Consider the following 21,829-nt stretch of genomic DNA (forward strand, 5'->3'; position numbering starts at 1 on the left):
TATGATTTAATTAAATATTAAGTTAAAACATTAAATTACATTTTTAAAAGCACATAGGAATATTTTCTTCTTCTAATTTTCTCTTTTCTGTTAAAATGAGGAGATTTAAGTCACCTGAAATTATTAGGGAATGTCATGCAGTTTCCAGCACACATTCTCGGAATAAGTACGCAGTTTTGGGGAGGGTAAAAGCAATGGGTAGCTCTTACAAACAAAGCCTGGCAGATTCTCTCTCATGCTTTTAGCAAACTTTTTTCACAATGCGATCTGCCTTATTTTAGCAATACTTTACCATAGCCGCCTTAATTGCCTGCTGCATGTGTTTCTTTCCAGATGCCAGGGTTAGAGGATGGTTCCTTTTGGACTCTTACCTTCCCACGTTTTTCCTTACTGGAGCATACCTACTCTGCATATGGCTGGGCAACAAGTTCATGAGGGACAGGCCTCCTTTCTCTCTCAGGGCTCACCTCATTGTATATAACCTTGGGATTACACTGCTCTCCTTGTACATGCTCATAGAGGTAAGTGTTCTTCCATGCAGCACGGCTGAGAAAGGTGAGCGATATACAGTTTTTAGCAGAAATATCTTAGCAACGGACAATTTTGCTAGAAAATTTAACATCAACAGCTAAGTAAATGTAAGATCAAGAACAGTCCCTTCGCAATTGGACAGTGAGTTGTACAGTAGCTTTTCAGCTTAGATCTCGGCATGTTTTAACTGTCCCCCCTGCGCTACAGTCCACACCTGGGCACTGCTGGCTGCTACCAGGACAGTGCCTACAAGCACGAATTTGAACCTGCAGCAGTCGCTCAGCTCAAATGTGGTGACACCTCGTTTTTCAGCACCCATGAATATGCCCATGGATTGGGTTTTATTCATATGACTGTCTATGGAATGATTTTCCTATGTACAAATGCCCATGCTGAAATGTGAACAGATTTCTAAATGAGAGTAAGTACTGATTTTTTTATGGTATTGGCAATTCAGTGTTATTTTTCTGCTCTCCTGACTAAGAAGCCTTCGTCATATAGTCAGACGGTAAGAGACGGATGTTAAAAACCTGCTACTTCAGCCAAAAGCAAGTGCTGTGGGACTTGGAGGCTGAATATGGTCACACAGATTATTTCCCAAGTACTTATCAGAGGGGAACATGCTCACAGAAACTGGAATCCGTTCAGAACCAGAAGAGAGGTTTGAATGCGTCTGATGATTTTGCAACAGCAGAAGACTTGAACAGTGCTCCTCAGCAGACACACATGTGTTTTCACCTTCCCAGTGGGGAGCAAAAGCCAAAAGTCGCTATTTTGATATTATTTGGGAGCTCCTCATTCTCAGCCTTGTGATAAGTGAGGTACTTTTAATATTAAAGCGTTAACATCCATCACTTGCGGCCCTAAAAAACAAACACTAAAAGACAAAAACCACAAAACGTTTTCTGACTTGGTTTAAAGAGTGACCCCGGGCATGTGAAGCCCTGGCTGAAGGAGGTGCTTCATTTCATGGTGTGACCTGCGGAGGCGTGAGCTGACATTGCCGCCTCGCCTGCGCAGCCTCACGGCACTTCTTGGTCCCCGGGCTCCCGGCCACAACAGCAGTTTCCACGAGAAAAACAAGGAGCCACTGTTCTGCCAAGCTGGAGAAGAGACTTTGCAGAAGCCAAACAAGACCCCCAAGATTTCAAGTTTTAAATTAATTTGAGCTAAACACCGGGTGACTGCCCTGGTCAAAAGGCTGAGCAGCAGTTTCGGTTTGCGCCTTTGTGCAAAGGACCCGTTGTGCTACGCGGAGCTACAGAGCTTCCTCCCGGCCAAAGCTCCTGCTGGCTTCTGCGGTTGCTGTGGGTGACCGAGGGTGCAGGATCAGGCCCAGAGCAAAGGAGAAACCAGCACAAGTGCTGGAAGGTTTGACGACACCATACTGATTGTCCTCCAGAATCTAAATTAGCGCTTTGACGTTTAAATCCCCATTTTGCTTGAAGGTATAGAGTTATCTGTCCTCAGTAGCAGGACTCAGCAAAAAGGATTAACTGAATACAAAAGCACGGCTCCCTTCCCCTTGCAGGCTGATTTGGCCTGCTACAAGTAAATAAACGAACAAAGAGAATTTTAGCAGGTCTCACTTACGTGAAGCAAACTTGGGTTTTGGCACCTTTACACCTTTGTAGGAACTTTGTTGAGCCAGCTCCCATTCAGCCACCTCGCTGCCCAGTCCTTCCTGAGGCTAACTTTGCTGCAGATGATGGCTGAGTTGTGTGAGTCCTCGGATCAGTCCCTTTAGACCTTGATTCCATAGCTGGAAGCTGCTAGTTTATGCCTCCCCCAGGCTGCAGCTGGGCACAGCTGGCAGTGGCTCGTAGCTTCACAGTCCACATTTTTTGGGAACCCGGAGGGACATCACGATTGATCTGCACTGCCAGCTGGTTTACGGCACATTTCACTCTCAGCTCTAGACTGTTAGCCAGGCTGGTTTTACACTGTACAAAACACTCTTCCGTAATTTTTCGTGGTCCACTTGCCTGGTTCCTATCACAGCTTCTCTTCTCCTGTGGAGGAACAGAACAGAAGTCAAGACTTGCAGACCTGCCTGAGGTAGCTTGCACATCCCTGCTGAAGGAAAATAGGCAAATGGGAGAGCAGAAATCATCTTCAGTACTCAATAAAGTTACGGTGACTTAACATTTCAAAATGTCACATTTCCAAAGCTTCTCTCCGGCCCTTATTCTCTCAGTCCTTTATGGACAGTAAGCTCTTTAAGGCAAGATCTACCTATATTTAAAGCATTCTGTGCAGTGGTTTCTTATGTAAACAGAGCTGATCCCTCCAGAAAGTATGATTCAGGATTAATTCCTAGAGACATCTATAACAGTTATCATATTCCCCCATCCTCCCACGGCACCCAAACCCCTCTGGTCTCTCTAGCAGAGGTAAATCACAAAATAATAAGCTCTATAGTAGAAATAAATCAGCCAAAAAAAAAAAAAAAAAAGGAAAAACAAACCAGTTATTGGCATTGTTCTTATCTCTTCTTGATTTTGTTTATAAGGTGCCACACACGTTTTCTCGTGATAGCTCCAGAATAGAGTAGGTGCTTCTTAGACATGCAAAAGAAAAAGTATCTCATTCAAAAGAAAGGGTCTATCTCCAAATGCAGACTGTCCCACATGACGGCTTTAATGAGATACACAATAAACCAGTTGAGGGGGGTACCCGTATTGCAGTCTTCATCTCCTGACCTAGTTTAGCTGCCCCTTGACTACAGTTCATTTGTACAACCTGAAGGCAAGAAGACAAAGAATATAGCAAGGAGTCATAATAAAAGGGCTGTTTTTAAATTTCCAAAGGCAGATTCCTCTTTTCAGCCAGAGCTCCATGCGCTGCATCGTGGGCATGAAGCATCTCGGAGCCAAATTTAGCTCCATGAGCTTAGAGGTCAACCAATCCCTAAAGTACTTAGAGTTGTCCTGGAGCTGTTCCTCCAAGATGTGCCATCAGCATCAGGTCAGGTATCCTTACTGTACCTGAAGGACGCAAAAAACAAACCCAGCTCTGCCCAGCCACCCTTATCCTACTGAGATGTCTCAAAACTTTTGTGTCATGAAAGAGTTACGTGCCTTTGAAGGCTTCCCAGAAGAACAGTTTATTAGACCTTAATTTGGACATCTGAGTTAGGCAAAGATATTTTCTTGAAGTTGTCAAAGGCACTTACCTCTCCCCACTGAATGCAATGGAGAAGTGGTGTACTTGGGTTTGGAGCATGACTTTTTCAAGTACCTGAAACTTAGACGCAAGTCCTGTACTTAAATTAGGCAGACTGCAGGAGCACTGCCAAAGGGGTCAGAAGACAAATCCCTCCACCCCTGCCTCTTCAAGGGAAAGCTGCATCATAGGTTTGCTATTAGATGGATATTCTTCTGTACCATTAAGTGTTCACAGACTCAGATCAAGTCTACCGATTCAACAGCAGCTTTCCCCAGCAGTAAGTATCACCTCTGCCTTATTTAAATTAAATCTCAGCTAGTCATCCAGCTCTCATCCAAGTCCTTTGGTTGATCAGGCACTGAGAAAACCAGGACACTGGCACCATCTGGGTCAGATTAAAAAGAAGATCTAGAGATATGTGTCATTAGCATAGGGGTAGCGTGATGTCTCAAACTGCCTGTATCCCCAGGTAGCTTCACAGACTTCTTACAAATCCATAGGATTTGTAAGCAAGCAACCACATCCATGTGGGGAAGCAGGACTTGCATGTAAGGAACCCTCAATTCAGAGCGAAGGGGAGAGAGCGGAACTGCACAAGTATTGCAAGCCCAGTGCATTAACCTTTTTAGTGAAGCCAGAAGAAAAGTCTTTTACCTTACAGGATTAAAAAAAAGGAGTTTCTAGGAGCTTTCTAGGAGTTTCCTGTTTCTAGGAGCTGAAAATTCACCCCACAGTAAGTCAAATTTCTGAATTACAGTAATGACATGCAGAACCATAAGCACCAAGAAAAAATGAGGATTCCCAACAGTATCAGAATTGCCTTATCTGTATCCTCTGACAGCAGGGAAAGGTCACAAGCACAATGCTGGAACGATCAGGGCCACTAGCCACCGTTTTTAGCCCTACACATTGCAACTGGGATAACATCTTACAAAATTGCCAGAAATCCCAGTAGAGTGCCTGGATTTGGGATAACTGTGGGCAAAATGAAAGGTACAAACCAGAAATAAGAGGAGCACTTCAGCTCTGCTTTATTCCATCATCCTAGTGGCTGACGCGAGAAAAATTTGCTTCCTAACTTTGCAAATGTTAAAAAGATAGAGGTTGAGTACAGAAGGTCTAAGTTTAATTTAAATAGTGCAGGTGATGAAGAAAGGTTAAAAAAGAACATAGAACCTAGTTGATTTGACTATCCTGGAGTTTTATTATAGAAATACAACTTCAATATAATATTTTAAATTTTTTTTAAGATTGTAATAAATTATTTAGTCCTTCATTAATTGTCTAAGTGTTAACGAATGTAAATCTAGCAGAGGAGAAAGGAATGATTCTAGATGTATGGTGCTAGATTCTAGAATTGGTGCTTGAGGTGAAGGTTTCTTTTGAACTAATTCTTCAATTGGGACAGAAAGTCTGTCTTAACCTTAGGGGAGCAAGAGGAAAAGAACAAAGTGAGAAACCAGAATAAATCAGGTGTGCTTTTCTATCATTTAGAGGGGAGAAGTGAGAAAGACAAACTGGACAGCAAAAAGGTTGCTGAGAGTGCAGCGTAACGCGGTGAAACGTAAGGACCAAAGCAAACAGATTTTTTGAGTGAGTAAGAACTTTGTCTGGATAGAGTTAAATTCCTAGGTGTTCTTTGATCTTAATCAGATAATTTGTTTGGAGAACTGAGGAGCTGACTTCGCTGTTCTCACCTGCAGTTATTGTAACGGGACACATTGTCCTCACTTCTCAGTTTTCATCCTCTGAGTTCTCCGTGTCTTTTCTACTGACCTTTCTGAGCTCTGCATTTAGGTAAAACATTTAGCCTGCTCATGAAAGAGGCAGTGCTCTGGATCTCACCTGCCCCATACAAATAGATTTCAGCAGAACTTTATTGGAAATCAAGAGTAAAATTTTATACAAGGAGGTTTGGTTTTTTCACATGTGCAAATCTTCCGATACAACCACTGGTACTATATAAAGCAATATACAGAAGCTATTCAGAATGGGACACGTAATCAAAGATTCATGGAAAATAAGCCTGGAAGGGATTTGGTTTAGCCTATTTCACTACCCCAGACAACAGCAATACACAAAAGAATCTGCATTCATAAGTTCAAGTAATTTTGAAGTCATTAGTTCGCTAATCCTTCTAGCAGCCTCCTATTTACTTAAGAGGTATTAAATAGAACCAGCTAGGAGTTTCTCAACAACAGGGCTTTACATTTGAAAGAGTTTTTGTTGACAGAAAAAAAATTCAGATCCTTATCAAAACTATAAGCTTTCTGACCTCAAAATAAGAAGAAAGCATGGGACCATTTACTTCCTCTGCTCTGGAATAATCAGCATCCTTCTATTTCGGATACCTGGGCAGGATGGAGCCCAGCTGTGCGTGTTGCAGGTCAGAATAGCAAACCCCAGTTGGCGTATTATGAAATTAGTCAATCGGTTTTTGGGCCACCACGCATGTAATTACTGGACCTCTAACTAGACCCCATGGAGAGATGGAGAGCCTTACTAAGGAGTAGCCCAAAGCATGATCTTTACATTTCCGTCCCCATGAAAAAAAAATAAAAATCTTTCTGCTGCATCATAAAGACGGACAACAAAATATTTCCCATTCAGCACCTGTTTCTTGTTTGGCACAACACCATTACTAAGTAACACTACGTTTGGGGAAACTGAGGCACTGGCCAAGCAGCAGGGTTGGGATTAGGCTCCTGGAATCCTCCAGTCCTAGGCTGAACAATCTCACCCATGCTGCTTCCCTGTGGGCCTTATGATCTTGCCTTAAACTACAGTTTATTGGAGATCTTCAGGATACAGGAGCAGCAATTTGGAAACACAGGCTGTTCTGCATCTCAGCTATTCATCTGAAATTGGGATTATACCACAATTCTTGGAGACTCATCTAAAAGCTGGCAGCCTATATATGGAAAGATATTCAACAAATACCATTCACAGATTATTTTACTATTGAACATCCTCGCCAAAAAAACCATCTGAAAGCTTTTTAGGTGTTGTTTAAGAATGATTTAAGAAGTCAAGGATGATTAATGGTACCTTCCTCTATTCATCTACTCATCACATAAAAGCAGAGCATGCCTTCACCCCAGCCTCTTGGGGATGGGAAGATAATTCGGATGTTGCACGCATTTGGAACTGAGCCGTGTTACAGTCAAGGAGCTGATTTCTCCCTTTGAGAACTGAAAAAGGAAAGTTAGGTGAGATGATGAATATCTGGCCTCCGTTTTTAGACATTGATAATCTTATGAGGTGTTTCATTCCAAAATTCACTTAAAACAAAGAACGCAAAGAAAACAAAGTAACTTCTCTCTCCTTCCCGAGTCACTGACCTGAGCCTTTGCTTACACTCCGTTTCTTTGGGATCTGACCTGCACATAACTGCTTTAGGAATATTTTGTCGAAGTCCAGAGACCTAGTGAGGAGCTGCTGTTCACAAGGACCAACAAAAAAACCTCCTCCTACAGCCAAGGAAATAGGTGATTTCACAGCACTGCAATTTCGACCCTTTGATCCACTACCATAGATCAGTCTCCTTAGTTTAGCAAGGCCTCCATTTCTTGAGGACAGGGGTCAGATCAAGATGTTTTAATCGGCCTGAGGGCTGGAGTCCTACAGAAAACCCAGTAAAACAACATATACATAATAATGACAAGAGGCTTCTTGCTCCTTTTTTTCCTCACAAGGACACTAGTGTTCACACTCCTGTTCTGAACTGTTGAGAGGAATTCCAATTATTTGAATGCTGATTCCAATATTTGGTTTTGGCTTCCTCTTCTGAACTATTTCACAGGTACCAAGTTGTTGCAGAAGCCTGTTTAGGGAAAAAATCAAGGCAGATCAAGCTGGAGATTACAGTCATGAACCAGAAATCAAAGGGGATCCGTTGGGAGGGTAAAGCGATATATGAAAAGCTTTGCTGTAGTCTTGATTTTGGAATTGTAACTAGGAGGTAAAAACTTGGTGAAAATAAATAGTGAACGGATGTATACACATTAGTACAAATAAATGAACTGAAAAATTAGAAGGGTGGGTGGGGTGGGAAAGATCTGTGCATTTCCCTGAGGCTGCAAACAGCAACCCTCTCTCCGGGCAAACGGAAAATATTCCAAATGCCTTACAAGGCTTGCTCATCTTCCAGGTGCTGGTGCCTCATCCTCTGTCTTTCTCCTGCCCTGGGACAAGGCAGAATACCTTGCTGCTTCCAGACATTTTCTCTCTGAGAAAGCCCAATGTGCACAGAGCTTTTTCTACAACTTCAAGAGCACAGAAACCGCAGTCAGTAGAAACAGGAATATCCATTCAGAAAATATCATTGTTTTCCTTTCTAGTTTACCTACAGAGGACAGATGCAGAACCAAGCTACAGCTTGTGAGATTTTCGAGGCTGAAACCTTGAAAGGAGCAGGGCTCAGGCCCCTAGGTCAGGGCTCTTTGTGCTTAGTTTGCTGCTCACCATTTTCTGGCCCCCTTCTGCTGAGATTTCTTACAGAAGAACCAGCTCTCACTCCTGAAGAACGTGATTCCCCATTTAAAAAAAAAAAAAAAAAAAGGCAAGAGTTAGATGGCTGCAGCAAAGCAAGTGGTGTGAATCCTTGTGCTGTTTGTACTTGAGCAGATGAGTAAAGGTCGTTTGTTGGTGTAACAACTGGAATCTGTTAAGAACATTAGAGCAACAGCAAAATATGAAAACTTGAGTAATAACAGGATGTTGCTACTTAGTATAAGTTTTTCACAAGGCAGCATTTTCCTCTTTACGTGATCTGTGTTTCTAAATAGCTTCAAACAATGCGTGTGTTAATATTATTTTCAGGATAGGTTGCCAAGAACGCAAAGCATTCAAAGAACTGTTTTCTAGAGAGAGAGAATTTGTATTTTGAAAGACAGAGGGGCTATCTCGTCTCTTTAATACATCCTGTACTTGCACCATCTCTGCATGATTAACCGTACCACCATCTCCACAGTCCTAAAGTGCTCAGCATGTGAAAGGGAACATAACTGAAACAGTAGCAAGTAATGTATGAGTTTGGTATCGGAGAAAAAGAGACCTAATAACTGAATATCTTGTGTCAGGGTACCAGCTTCTGTTCCAGATAGGCATCTGGCTCGTTTGGTACCACCGGTTAAGCTGCTTACCTTTCACATCATTGATAGCCAACGTGAAAGTCATGGCTGAGAATCATGGGAATTGCAAAAAATTACTCTCTTCCTTCCAAGTTTCCCCACTTTTTTTTTTTTTTTTTTTTACTTTTTTTATTAGGAAGTTAGATAGAAATCTTGAAAATTAGCTTGCAAAGAAGATCAGTCAAAACTCAAAGTGGATTCTCCACTTTTCCCTAAAGGAGACCCAGCAGTAGGTAAGGCACCTACAACAGAGAACGGAAATGTTGAGCTCCAGAAAAGCTGACATGAAAGAGTAAGGTTAAGATAGCCAAAACAGATCTTCGCTCTAAGCTGCTGGCTCTTCAAACACAGAGGCAAATCAGAGGGAACTCTTCTGCCAAGTGAAATGGCTGGGGAATAGGCACACAGTGTGACCTGCAAAATTTGGCATTACACAGAATCATGGAAGAGCAAACAAGAGAAATTAAAGAAAACCCTGCAGTCGGAGTGGTATTCTTACCCCAAAGCTTGCTCTCCATTTGCATGCTGACCAATTGTGACGAGCTGCAGATTTCTCAAACGCTATTTATTTATTTTATTTCTGAGCCTAATTTAAGGGGGTTTTCATCTCATTTTCCAACATGAGTGCTATGAATGGAATACTTGAGGGGAAAAACCAAAACAAAACAAACTTGAGATACAGCTAAGCAGGCCAATTCAGCACCAGCAGGAAAGTTTCCTCCTTTGACACACAAGAAAACAACACACAAAAATAGATTTTTGAAAATCAGCCTATTGTAATCATATACAAATCTGAACATTTGCAAATCTTTTGATCAGCATGTTTTAAAATAGTAAATTTTTCTAGCAGATTTCTGTGAACCAACATTTCACAGAAATGTAACAGAAGATTTTATGAGGTTAGGTATCTTCAGCAAAGCAAAAAAAAATGTGTTAGTTGTTAAAGGAAGAGAAAAAGAGGTTGAAAGAGTAAAGTGTTTGTGCAATTGGAACCTGAAAAAAGCAGATTCCCAAAGATACATTAAGAGAGGAATGAACAAATTTGAAGAATTTAAGCAGAGGAAAAGTATGACTTTGCAGATATAGAATGCAACAGAATCAACTAAGTTAAATTGTTTTAACTGATCTTGAAAGAAAATGTTAAGAATTGCATACCTTTCATAAGGTAAAATTGTTTAAGAGCTTTAGATTAAAAAACTTTATAGGCACATCATATCCAGGCTAGGATCCAGGATGCTGCCTCCAGCTGAGCTGCTGACACTGTTTGACCATACTGCTCCCAGCCAAGAAGATGACAATTCCATTTTCTTCAGTATTTGTCAAGTAACAAGACAGAGTTGAGAGCAAACCTTCAACAACAGCCTGTCAATAATGCTATACTTGCTTTTTCTAAAAAAAAAAAAAAAATCTCAGTTTGGGGATCACTCAGTCACCTCTTATTTGCAGAGAAAATCCAAGGCAAGAGAGTGCAGAAAGGCGGCACTGAGAGGAGCTACCCAGAAAAGCCACCATGCAGTAACATCTCCCCATCCCTCACGAAGCTGCTACCTATTGCCAGCTACAGTGTAGGCACAGAGCTGGGGACCAAGGACGTGCCACAGGAGGGGACAGCTGGTGAGCTGCAAGCCCTCTGCCTCCTACTCAGAGAACAGAAATAACCCCTTTTCCACTGCTGTTTGGAAGATAATACGGAAAACGGGGAAACGAAGTGGCATAATTTGCTTTTCCCCTCAAGGAGTTTTAACTCCCTTCTCTTCCAGCACCTCTGCAGGTTATGAGAGCTGGGCAGGTGTGACCCGTGCCTCCCCTTCCCACCCTCCTGCCATGGCAGTGGTGGGGGGGGGGGGGGGAAGGAGAAGAGCCCAGACATCCCAGGCCTGCAGGCACAGCACCCAAGCAGAGGCCAGCTTGGCAGGACAAGCTGTGATCTCAGCTGCGCAGAGCACTTGCATGAGGACCTCTAGCTGGCTTTTTGCCGCTGCCCCTGTTTTCAGGCTCCAGTCCCATCCTGTTCGGTTTGGTGACCCGCACATGCTATAGGCAAATCCACCGAAACACAGGCTGTTCCAAAAAGGAGTGGGCTTGTTTCAGCTGTTACGTAGCAGTTATCTGCAAAACACTCCATAATTGTCTTTTCATCTCTCTCTGCAATATCTATGCGTTATTTTAGCCACATACACAAACTATATTTGAATTAGAGAAATAATCACTGAATTGCAATTTAGAGGAAAAATAATAGGAGACGTTGTCTCTCCAGATTTTATTGCTTTTTAACGTGAATTTATAAGCAGCATTCTGGGCTATTTGCTAATTCTCCAGATAATATTACCAATAATAATTTTTAAATGTATTTACTTTGGGAATTAGTTCACTTTGATTACTAAGAATCTCTCTGCTTTGCTTTTGTATAGACTGTCACACGTTCAACACAGGAGACTAATTTTCAGTCTGAAGTGGAGGGAAAAGTCCGTACAGACGCTGATACACACCTTCCCCATGAATGCAGTGCTAGAGTTGAAAGCAACTCACTTCTCACAGCATCTTGCAGTTCCACTTACAGCTTAACAATTTGATGTACTTCTCCCACCATCGCTCACTGCATTCTCCGTAGAGAGGAAGACAGACCCCAGAATATGATTTGCTCAGTTTGGCCTCAAAACCCACTTTTCACACATTCAAGAATAAGCAAGACCTTTTTTTTTAAAAAAAAAAAAAAAAAAAAATCATCAAAGGGCTCTACAGAGCATTTATGGGCAATAAATTATGCTCCCTATTCCAAAACAGCTGCTGAATGCTTTAGGTGGTCATTACTGTAAAAATATTCCCTATCAAAAGCCACCCTATGGCTTTCTAGAAACCTTCTGCTCCATCAGAGTGTGGTAGCCCGACATTTCATTGCTCTGTCTGCTTCCCAGCATGACATGTGCTGAATCTAAAAAATTGCTCGTGTGTCTATTCACGTCTCCGTTCAGCACTATGCCCGCTCTCCTCTACTTCCTCCTGCATTTAGCGGTGCAGAATAAAGGGATGTAGGGCATAAGGAAATATTTCTCCCATTGCACTGCTTCGGACTGGCCTTTTGTTTGCTTGCTTGGCATGGGGGATTTTTCTCAGGGACGGTTTTGCACAAGGAGCTGTGTTAAGCTCTGTTCATAGTGCGTCAGGACAGAGACACAACATTCAAGCACGAGCTTTGGAGCGAGGATCACTGCGCTAAGTAATGAGAGAGTTTAATGGATGCCTTGAAGGCTCTAAAGCCAGAGAAATGCAAGAGGTGTACCATTTCACTTTATGACTCCAACACAGCCTGACGCCTTTCCCATTTCAAAGCAGAAGATACTAGCGAGTGGTCTGGGTTTAAGAGCATCAGCTCACAGAAGGAGTGGGAACCTACTGTACTTCCGCACTGATTTTTTTTCAATAAACACAGAACAGCCGCAGGGGGGTAAAAGCAAATGGCTATGTCTCTTCACGAACATCGTTGCTGTGTTTTCTGTTCCAGCTCATCCTTGCCACGTGGGAAGGAGGGTACAACTTGCAGTGCCAGAACCTCCACAGCGCCGGGGAGGCCGATATCCGGGTGAGAGACAGCAGCAGCTCAGCCCCCAGCATCCACGGCAGCCCTTCCCTACGCATCCTTATAGCTGCCTTCACAGCAATAACGACATTATCAGTGACATCTTCAACATGAGGGTTTTAATCAAGTTGCCTAACAGCTGGCAGCAAACAAGAAGTGTTATCTTTCTGATTCAATACAGATGCATCTGCATTGAACGCTGTGGAAAGCATGACAGGGAGTCTTTTGAAAAGCCGTATATCAAGATCTGTGATCAAAACAGCGTTGCCTGACTATTAAAATAGAGAATATGGATATTTTAAAACTTGGAACAAAAATCAGCCATCTAAAATGTAACACTTGTTGGGCTGTAGCTGGAAATGGATTTAAGCCCAGCTCTAAACTCTGGGAAACTGCAGAGATGTTTTGCTGGCCTGACTCATCTCTAGTTTCAACCCTTATTTCTGCATCCCAGCAATTCATGTATTAACCCTCTGTCATTCCCCACATCAGGCTCACTTTCCAGACAACATTAGAGCTCAAGGGCAGAAAGATTAGTTAACCTATATAAAAGGTGTTTTCCCCCTTTCTGTTTTAACTAACTGCCTTTAACTGACCTGGGTCATACCCTGAGCTCTGATAAAGTATCTCAACTCTAGAGGAGGGTATATTCCATTGTACTGAGTGTCAGAGATGCATTATTTAAAATGAAGAAACTGCCAGCAAAAATCTTGTCAGTGCCAAGAAAGTATAAATGGTAACAACCTTCAAAAAAAAAAAAAACCACACACAAAAACCCACCCACAACTGTATCTTCAATAAAAAAAATAGAACAATTAGAAAATCCTTCCTCAAAGCCTATATTTCTTAAATTATATTTAAATAATTACATATTTATACAGTCACATAAGAAAAGATGTATTTTTTTTCTAAAATGCCTCATTGAAAAGGGAAATAAAATCGAAGCAAGAGCTTGTGCTCCTCCTTCAATAGGATATCAATGCCTTTTTGGAAGTTGCATGCCTAGGGACTGAGGAAGTACAGCAATATTTAAGCCCTTTTATTGACAGATAGTGATCTCCTGCTCCTTTGTTCTTGCTCATACAGGTAGCCAAGGTGCTGTGGTGGTATTATTTTTCCAAAGTAATTGAATTCATGGACACCATCTTCTTTGTACTGAGAAAGAAAAGCAGCCAGATCACCTTCCTTCACGTGTATCACCACGCCACTATGTTTAACATTTGGTGGTGTGTCCTGAACTGGATACCTTGTGGGCAAAGTAAGTCTCTGCTGGCTTCATCACCTGGGGTACAAGTCACCTGTTGCGGGAGGGGAACCGCACCGCCAGGCAAAGCAAGGGCATCACTGTGCCATATGGCAGCACCTTTAAAAGTTCATAGCCCGTCTTTCAGAACTGCCAAACACCTGCAGATCGCAGTAAAATTAGAAGCACAGTTAAAAGTTCAGGGGGGGAAAAAAAAAAAAATATCTGAGTGTTAGGCCCTAGATTTTTCACTTAGCTGCCACAACTTCTCATTATTTACTTCTCTTCAAACCACTTTTAGACAGGGTAATACTTATGAGTAGTACACAGGAGTGATCATGTACAGGACCTGTGCTCCAAAAGCGGATGCAGGGTGAAATCATGACTCAGCATCAGTCACGACAAATGAATCGATAGTACTTTTACAAATTTGACTCCTGGATGCATCAATCTGACATTCTGCTATAGCAAGATACTTCACTTAAATAATCACTAATTAAAATACCGGCTCGGGTTTGTTGGTTTTTTAAAACGAAAATACAACATCTGTCTAGTAGTATAGCAAAAAAAAAAACCCAAAAAAAATAGTTTTCTCTACCATCAGGGATTGTTTTAGCAGCTACCAGTTCATATCATTATGCAGTAGAGACTTTTCAAACGTTAATTTATAAAACTTTCAGGGAATTTTGTGGCAGCAGGCCAAACTAAGTCAGCACTGCCTCCAAGCAAGCATGTAGCAAAACCCAAAACTGCTACTTGAACGTTGAAAAGAACTGCCAGAAGTAATTGATAAGGTCTTACATTTCATACTGATATAGCAGCAGCGTTTGGCTCATTATACCTTGGGTCCAATATATTTCACAACAGTAACTTCTAAATGACTTGGATCTTAAGAAGATGTTGCAATTGTTGTTATCTCCCCTGTTAAGGTGGGGAAGATGTTCCACAAGCTGCTTCACTTGGTAGTTGTAGACTAAGTCCAAACAGGAGAGAACTACTTCAGGTGTCTCACAACATGCACGCTTTGCCAGGGCTTCATAGAGCCAGAGGCTCTGCGTGGCACTACCACGCCTGAGAAGAAAATCAGTTTTCTCACTCTGAGCTATTCAAGGGAGTCACCCCAGTCCACTGCAATGCTTTGTAAAGCAACTTGTTGCAGGTGTTTTTCAGAACAAAAAGCAGAATTCCCATTTGTTGGTACTTATTTTGAACAGCACAAAAATCAAAGCAAACCACTCTTATAGTTAGAAGCGGAGATCAAGGTGTTTGGTTTTTTCCTACAGAGGCTTAAACAACTTCGCAGAGGTTTGTGCTTTCTGTTGTGTCTGAACGTATTTCACACACGTGGCACTAACTTTGCACTATTTTAATTAAGAGTGAAAAATTCAGTAGCTAAGTAATTAATTAGTAATTATTAAGTAATTAATCAGTGGAAAAAAAATCAAAACAATTGGTGAAATCGTCTTGTAGTTGTCAAGCACTGCCATCAAACACATGAACATACAGCAGATGCAGTAGTGCTGCTGCTTGCCAATAGTCTGTAAGGTACAGAGGGTAATTAACTTGCTGTAGAATTAGTAGTTACTAACTACAGCTGATTAGAGGGGCAAGGTATTATCTGGGGTAAAATTCTGGCAATCTGCATCTAGCAGAAGAGCCACTGAAGAAAATCAGAGGGGTGCTCAAACACAGCCAGGCGAGGCGAGTTTAATTCAGAGTAAAGCCCTCGCTGCTGCATCAGGGAGCAGGGGAGCGGGTGCCTCCCAGGGCACTAAGCTGCAGTACCAGCAGCGCTCACCCACAGCGGCGTCTAAAGCTTACGGGGATAGCGGAGAGACTCATTCCCCCCTCCGCTTTGGGAGGGGAACAGCAGCCACAACCTGTAAACTACAGAATAGAAAAGGAAAGTGGAGAAAATGAAAGATATGGGATGAAAATACAATATTCATCACGAGAAAAAGCCTGTAGGAAGTATCATTCAGTTTGTCAGTTGTCCCCAGGACAGCATCTCTCCACATCAGGAATTTATTTAGCAAAGGACAAGCGCAGAAGGAAGACTTGCTGTATGCAGGAGGCATTGCTAACAATATCTTCTCTCACTTTTAGCAGTTGATATATTAGATGTTTCCCATGTTGGATTTTTATAGGTTTCTTTGGACCCACTCTGAATAGCTTTATCCACGTACTCATGTATTCTTATTATGGACTGTCAGTCATCCCTTCTATGCGCAAGTATCTGTGGTGGAAGAAATACCTCACTCAGGCACAATTGGTATGTAACTATTTTAATCTCTTTTTTAATGACTAGAAGTCCTTCGAAATTCCAGAGTTGAATGATAAATATTGTCAATTGCAGAATTAAGACAGAATTCAAATCAAAATGCTATCATAGAATGGTTTGGGTTGGAAGGGACCTTAGAGATCACCTAGTTCCAACCCCCCTGCCACGGGCAGGGACACCTCCCACTAGACCAGGCTGCTCAAAGCCCCATCCAGCCTGGCCTTGAACACCTCCAGGGATGGGGCAGCCACAGCTTCCCTGGGCAACCTGTTCCAGTGCCTCACCACCCTCACAGGAAAGAATTTCTTCCTAATATCTAATCTAAATCTAACTTCCTTCAGTTTAAAACTGTTACCCCTCATCCTATCACTACAGTCCCTGATAAAGAGTCCCTCCCCAGCTTTTCTGTAGGCCCCCTTTAAGTACTGGAAGGCTGCTATAAATTTTCTCCGGAGCCTTCTCTTCTCCAGGCTGAACAACCCCAGCTCTCTCAGCCTCTCTTCGTAGGAGAGATGCTCCACCCCATCATGCAGAGTTAAGTCACTAGTACAGACTGCATAACTTAATAAAGGAGATGACACTCAGAAATATTTTCTACAATACAGTAGAAACTCTACAGTCCATAAAATTCCATTACTTTTTCACTCTTGCGTAGAAAATGGGCATTGCTTAATCATGGCAAATAGACAGATTAAGAAGTTAGAAAAACCACCTGACAGAGACAGCTCCAGCTGGCTCCAAGACAGACCCACTGCTGGCCAAAGCTGAGCCCATCAGCAAAGCTGGGGGCACCTCTGTAATATCATATTTAATAAAATGTAAAAAATGCTGCACAGCAGTTGAGAGAGAGAAGCGAGAAAACACGAGAGAAGCAGCCCTGAAGGCAGAAGCTGTCTTCTATCAAGGGAACATCAAGAAGGCATATCCCATCAAGAAGGCCTGATGTGAAATAAAGTTCCTTTCACTTTTTTTAATCTCAGGGCCTGTTGATATCATTTTGGGAGTTCAGACGTCTGCAGTGAGCTTAAAAATGCCTGTGTAGAAATGCGTTTAGCAAATGCTGCTCCTCTGAGCCGAGACCATCCCTGCAGTTGAAACACGCTGCCCTATTTGAAGTGCACCCCAGCAGGCAGGACCGAGGGCACGCTCGGCTGGCTGGGGAGAAACTGATGCACCAGCGTGGGCTGTGGTTCACAGTCCTAAACACCAACAGCCTTCCGCAATTCCTTCCCCAGCTCATTTTTGCTTCACTTGTCCCCATCCTAACTCCATTAACACAACCAACCAGCCTACCTGAACTTCTCCTCAGACCTGGGATTTCCGTTCAGTTCAGCAATTCCTTCCCCAGCTCATTTTTGCTTCATTTATCCCCATCTTAACTCCATTAACGCCAACACCAGCCTACCTAAACTTCTCCTCCGACCTTGGGATTTCCAGTTTCAGTTCAGACTGCTAAAGCAATTGCCTGGAGTCTAGAGTTTTCTCGAATTTCTGCCCAGTAACAGAGACAACTCTGTACCTGCCTTGACGTGGTCCGAAAGACAGAAAAATCCCTATGTAATAATAAATAAAAGGATTTATAACAATAAAAAGGGTTTTCATTTTGCCAACTAGGCCCATAAACTCGTATTTTTAGAAATCTGACCCCTTAGGGTTTTTTCAGTTTCATAGGAGTGCCATTTTCACCCTCGCAGTACAGTCACAGGTTCAGAAAGGGATAGTTTTCAGGAGTACTCGAACTTTCAAAGAGCAGGACTAGGTGACTTTGTGATATTTGATTTAGCTAGCACCAACCCTTTCTCAGCAAATACTCGTGCACGATCTTTCCTCCACAGCTCCAGTTTCTGCTCACTATTGTGCACACGCTCAGCGCAGCTGTGAAGCCATGTGGATTCCCGTTTGGCTGCCTCATGTTCCAGTCCTCCTATATGGCCACACTGGTCATTCTCTTCATAAACTTCTACATTAAGGTAATCAGCCTTCCAAGAGCTTTCTGACAGGGGTGGGGAAAAGAAAGAACTTTCTGCCCAGCAGTCTTGATGAACTCACATGTAGAATTAACATCAGTACCTAAAATATGTTTGTATTAAAATACGTACGTCGGTTAAGAATGAGAGATGCAGCAACCTCTGCAAGAAACAGACGCTTAGTAACGATGACCTCCCCGTTGCAGCTCAGCTCTTCCATACTGCAATGAGGTGCAGTCTTGTGCCAGGGCTCAATCCCGTACTCGCATAGCAACCACTGCATTCAGGACTTAGGAGGTCTGAATTTGCTCTGTTGGGCAACTTTTCGAGCCTTCCTCCCTCCTTGGAAAAAAACAAGCAAGCAGCCCTGTCTTTTTAGCAGGGACTGCTCCAGCCTGCCTGCATACATAGAGCTTCTAGCGAAAAGGGCTTAAAATCTTTTTTGACATCAAGAAGTTTACAGTAATACTAGTAAGGTAATATCACGCACAGCAGTGAAAATAATAGAGTTCCCTTAACGCAGTCTGAAGCAAATCTATACATCCGCATCAACAAACACCAGGCAGCTGCATTTTACAGTTAATCATTAGTGTTTGGAGGGCACTAAATAAATCCAAGCATTTACTTTCGATTTTGCTTTTATAGACATACCGGAAAGCACCTTCGAGAACAGCTACAAAGGAAACCCCTGTCACAACAGAAATCAAGAACGGTTTCCATAAGGACTACTTTGCTGCTGCCAATGGATTCCTGAATGATAAGAAAGCACAATAAGTATAGCATTTCCTATGATTTTTTTTTCTAAAAAAAAAAAAAAAAAGAAAAAGACTGAATTACAAGCTTTAGCTTAAAACCTATTTGAATACGTTTATCAGTTCTTTGTATCAGACGCTTATTAATGTACGGCTATTTAGGTTTTAACAAAACAAGTAGAAGTACTTGTCCTGTCAAAAATCACCATCAGAACGAGAAGGCCAAGATCTTTCTCACATGAAAAAAGAAACTCTTTCCTCATCTCTAATGCTGACACAAAAACGCCTTATAAAACACTTGATGGAGAAATCCATCAATGCCTTCAAAACGTTAGGACTCTGTTCAGACTAACACGCTGAGCGCTTTCCGTACCCGTGAGAGGTCTCCAGGCAAGGCTTCGCACCCGACGCATTCAGCTAAACTGTGGTCAAGGTCAGAAAAAAAGATGGGGAGGGGGGGAAGATAAGATAATCTTACTGTTTCTATCACCATAACCCTCTCTGCTGCTTCCCAGCCGTTCCCCAAAGCACGTTCCCTTCTGTGGACACCAGCGAGGTGCAGCCATCCCTTTGGTCCCATGGGAGCCCTGGGAAAGGATATACCAGAGAGCAGAGCCCACGTGCACCATCCCAGAGTTGGCAGACAGACTCAAACCTGACTCAAACACCACAAAGGCTGGCAGCAGCCTGGACTAGTAGCACGTGGGGCTGCTCCATATGATATTTAGAATATAGGACATTGCCCGACAATAAGGGGTTTTGAGCTCTAGCCAGAGCAAAACAAGTCACTTTGGATGTGATAAATTAACAGGAGTTCTGACTAAATGGATTTTGAAAGAAACAGGAGCCCAGCAACTTAATAAAGATAAATCCTTTCAGTGCAAACGTGCACAAAGTTAATCCTATCCAAGCACTGCTAATCTGAAGCAAACTGACATCCCACATATTAATAGATTGGAAGACATAGAAAATCTTAAAAGTGAATTCAGCAATAAGCAAAGCACATTATAATAGGAATTTCTGTGATAGGTGGGCCTTATTCAGACTGGTCTCTGACTGGAGAAACAGATGGGACTGGGGCACAATCCTCTGCAGGGAAAGCAAGGAGATCCCCCTCCCCCCCCCCCAAAAAAAAAATCCCAAACCCCACAGTAACAAAGCCTGGACTCAAAGTGCATACTAGTTCTCATTGGTCCTTCCATCCTTCCAGAAACTTTGCTTTGCAGATCTTTCTGGTTGATACTGTAAAACTCCGAAGTTATAAGAAATTAGTGGGTTTGACTGAAGGTGACGTACGTGACCATAAGTAAAGGGAGAGCTTCAGAGCTCTGCTGATGTCAGCTTGACGCTGGAAACCAGGTAAAGGCAGAGGGAATTGGAAGAACTGTCAAGATGGCACACAAGGCAACAGGTGATCCATTTGATCCATTCATCTAAGGCAGGCAAAAACATGGTTATGTATTCCAGCGTGGATTTAGTCTGTGTGGAGTCCCTAACTTTTTGACAGCAAAGCATGCATTTGACCATCAAGGTGGACAACGTCAGCATGATAACTGCTAAAGTTTACTACCACAACCAAACCCACAGATACTGTCTTTTGTTGTGTTGAAACTGCATTCAAAAGAAATAGAAATAAATAAATGCCTTACTTGAAACTCAAAGGGCTTGGGGGGGGGGGAGTGGGGCAGGGAAGGAAAAAAAAAACCCAAGATGGTCTCACCTTGCAGATCCAGGCCGGCCAGGAAGGCTGGAATCAGGTATGTTTTCAATTCTTCAGATCTGTCTTAACATCTTCAAAATGCTGCAACTTTGAAGAAAAAGAAGCGTTGACTTTTTAAACTGATTTTCCTGTAATACATAACACTGTAAATAAAGACATTTTACTATCAGGGTGTCTACGCTCCCCTTTATTTAAGGCATCAAACTGCTGGGAACTAGTTTTTTGAGGCTACTTTTGTTACGAAACTTTTTCGGAAAGCTCTTCAGACGTTTAGACTGAGGAACAACCTCCATGACGTCACACACCACCTCCACACACACCAATGTAAAGCTCCCCCGTGCTTTTGTGCAACGGCTGGCTGTGCTCTGCTCTCCTCGTTGACTGGGCAGGTGGCATTTCTGCACATCATGCTCACACACATACTAATTATGTTGATAGGAAACGGTTTTCTACACTATACAGACACAAGATGTTTATTTAGACTTCCTACTTGAGATGGCTTTTTTTTGGTAGACTGAACATCCCTGTCCCTCCCGGACAGTCCTGCTGCTTAACAGTGGCTCTGGAGGCAACACAGGCTCCCAGCTCTCCTCCTCTGGGATTTAGTTCAGATACCCAAAGTAGATGGCGTGAATACCTCATACTGAGTTTGCATTTTCCATTGGAGAGAAAATACACCTTCAGCCCAAACTTCAATCCAGACAGACTTGTTAAAGTTATCCTGGCCCTGCTGCCTCCCTGTTCCCAGGCTCTCCTGCCTTGCGCACTTCGGCAGGTGAGTTCCTTTTGATTCATCAATTGTAAATGGGTCAAAAGAGCAGCCTTGACTTTCACAGAAGAAAATTTCCAAGTACCACATGAGAGAAAAATGCATGCATCCCGTTCATTAGGACAAGCGAGTTTGACTCCCAGTTACTTTTATTCACCTTTCGTTTAATGCACTCTCACGTGCCACACAACACCAAAAGAAAAAAAATATCTAGATTTTGCTGCATAGGATAGCGTGAGGGCATTAGCAAAGCACAACTGGAGCATCATAGTTGAGACGTGGTGGAGATACAATTTACAGAACATCAGCTCTCCACCCAAACATACATACCCGGGGAGAAAGAGCCTGGCTTACCTGTTATTTGCCAAGATGTAGAATCCTGTCAATCAGTCCAGACTTCCTCACCAGCAACACAGCTTCTTGTGCCTGTTGTTCCTGCCATATAAAGGTTTGAAAACACCTCATTTGGGAGTTCTATCTGACAAAAATAAATCAGCAGTCAACACCTAGAAAGAAGTATGCGAACTTACAGCAATTCCTGGGCAGACTTGGCAGCTATGAGAGGCTTTTAATTGACACACATCTCCCCAAAGATGGAAGATATTTGGTTTAGTTTGTTTTACCAGAGAAGAGAATGGAAATCAGGTTTCTCCCCATGAGTGATCTAATCACTTGTACTGCAAGAAAAA

The 21,829-nt window shown here is 42.5% G+C and overlaps 1 protein-coding gene across 1 annotated transcript in view; it reads left to right on the plus strand.

The window, feature by feature from the left end:
- ELOVL2 (ELOVL fatty acid elongase 2) overlaps positions 1-19,772 on the plus strand; it is a 51,040-nt gene extending 31,268 nt beyond the window's left edge. Inside the window, exons 3-8 of the mRNA XM_063325919.1 lie at positions 334-521; positions 12,334-12,411; positions 13,495-13,666; positions 15,799-15,923; positions 17,768-17,902; positions 18,545-19,772. Of these exons, the coding sequence (XP_063181989.1) occupies positions 334-521; positions 12,334-12,411; positions 13,495-13,666; positions 15,799-15,923; positions 17,768-17,902; positions 18,545-18,673 (827 nt within the window). The 3' untranslated portion in view covers positions 18,674-19,772. The remainder of the gene's footprint in view (positions 1-333; positions 522-12,333; positions 12,412-13,494; positions 13,667-15,798; positions 15,924-17,767; positions 17,903-18,544) is intronic.
- Positions 19,773-21,829: the final 2,057 nt, after the last annotated feature.

The sequence above is a fragment of the Chroicocephalus ridibundus genome, chromosome 2 (assembly GCF_963924245.1).
Source record: "Chroicocephalus ridibundus chromosome 2, bChrRid1.1, whole genome shotgun sequence".
Classification (NCBI taxonomy): domain Eukaryota; kingdom Metazoa; phylum Chordata; class Aves; order Charadriiformes; family Laridae; genus Chroicocephalus; species Chroicocephalus ridibundus.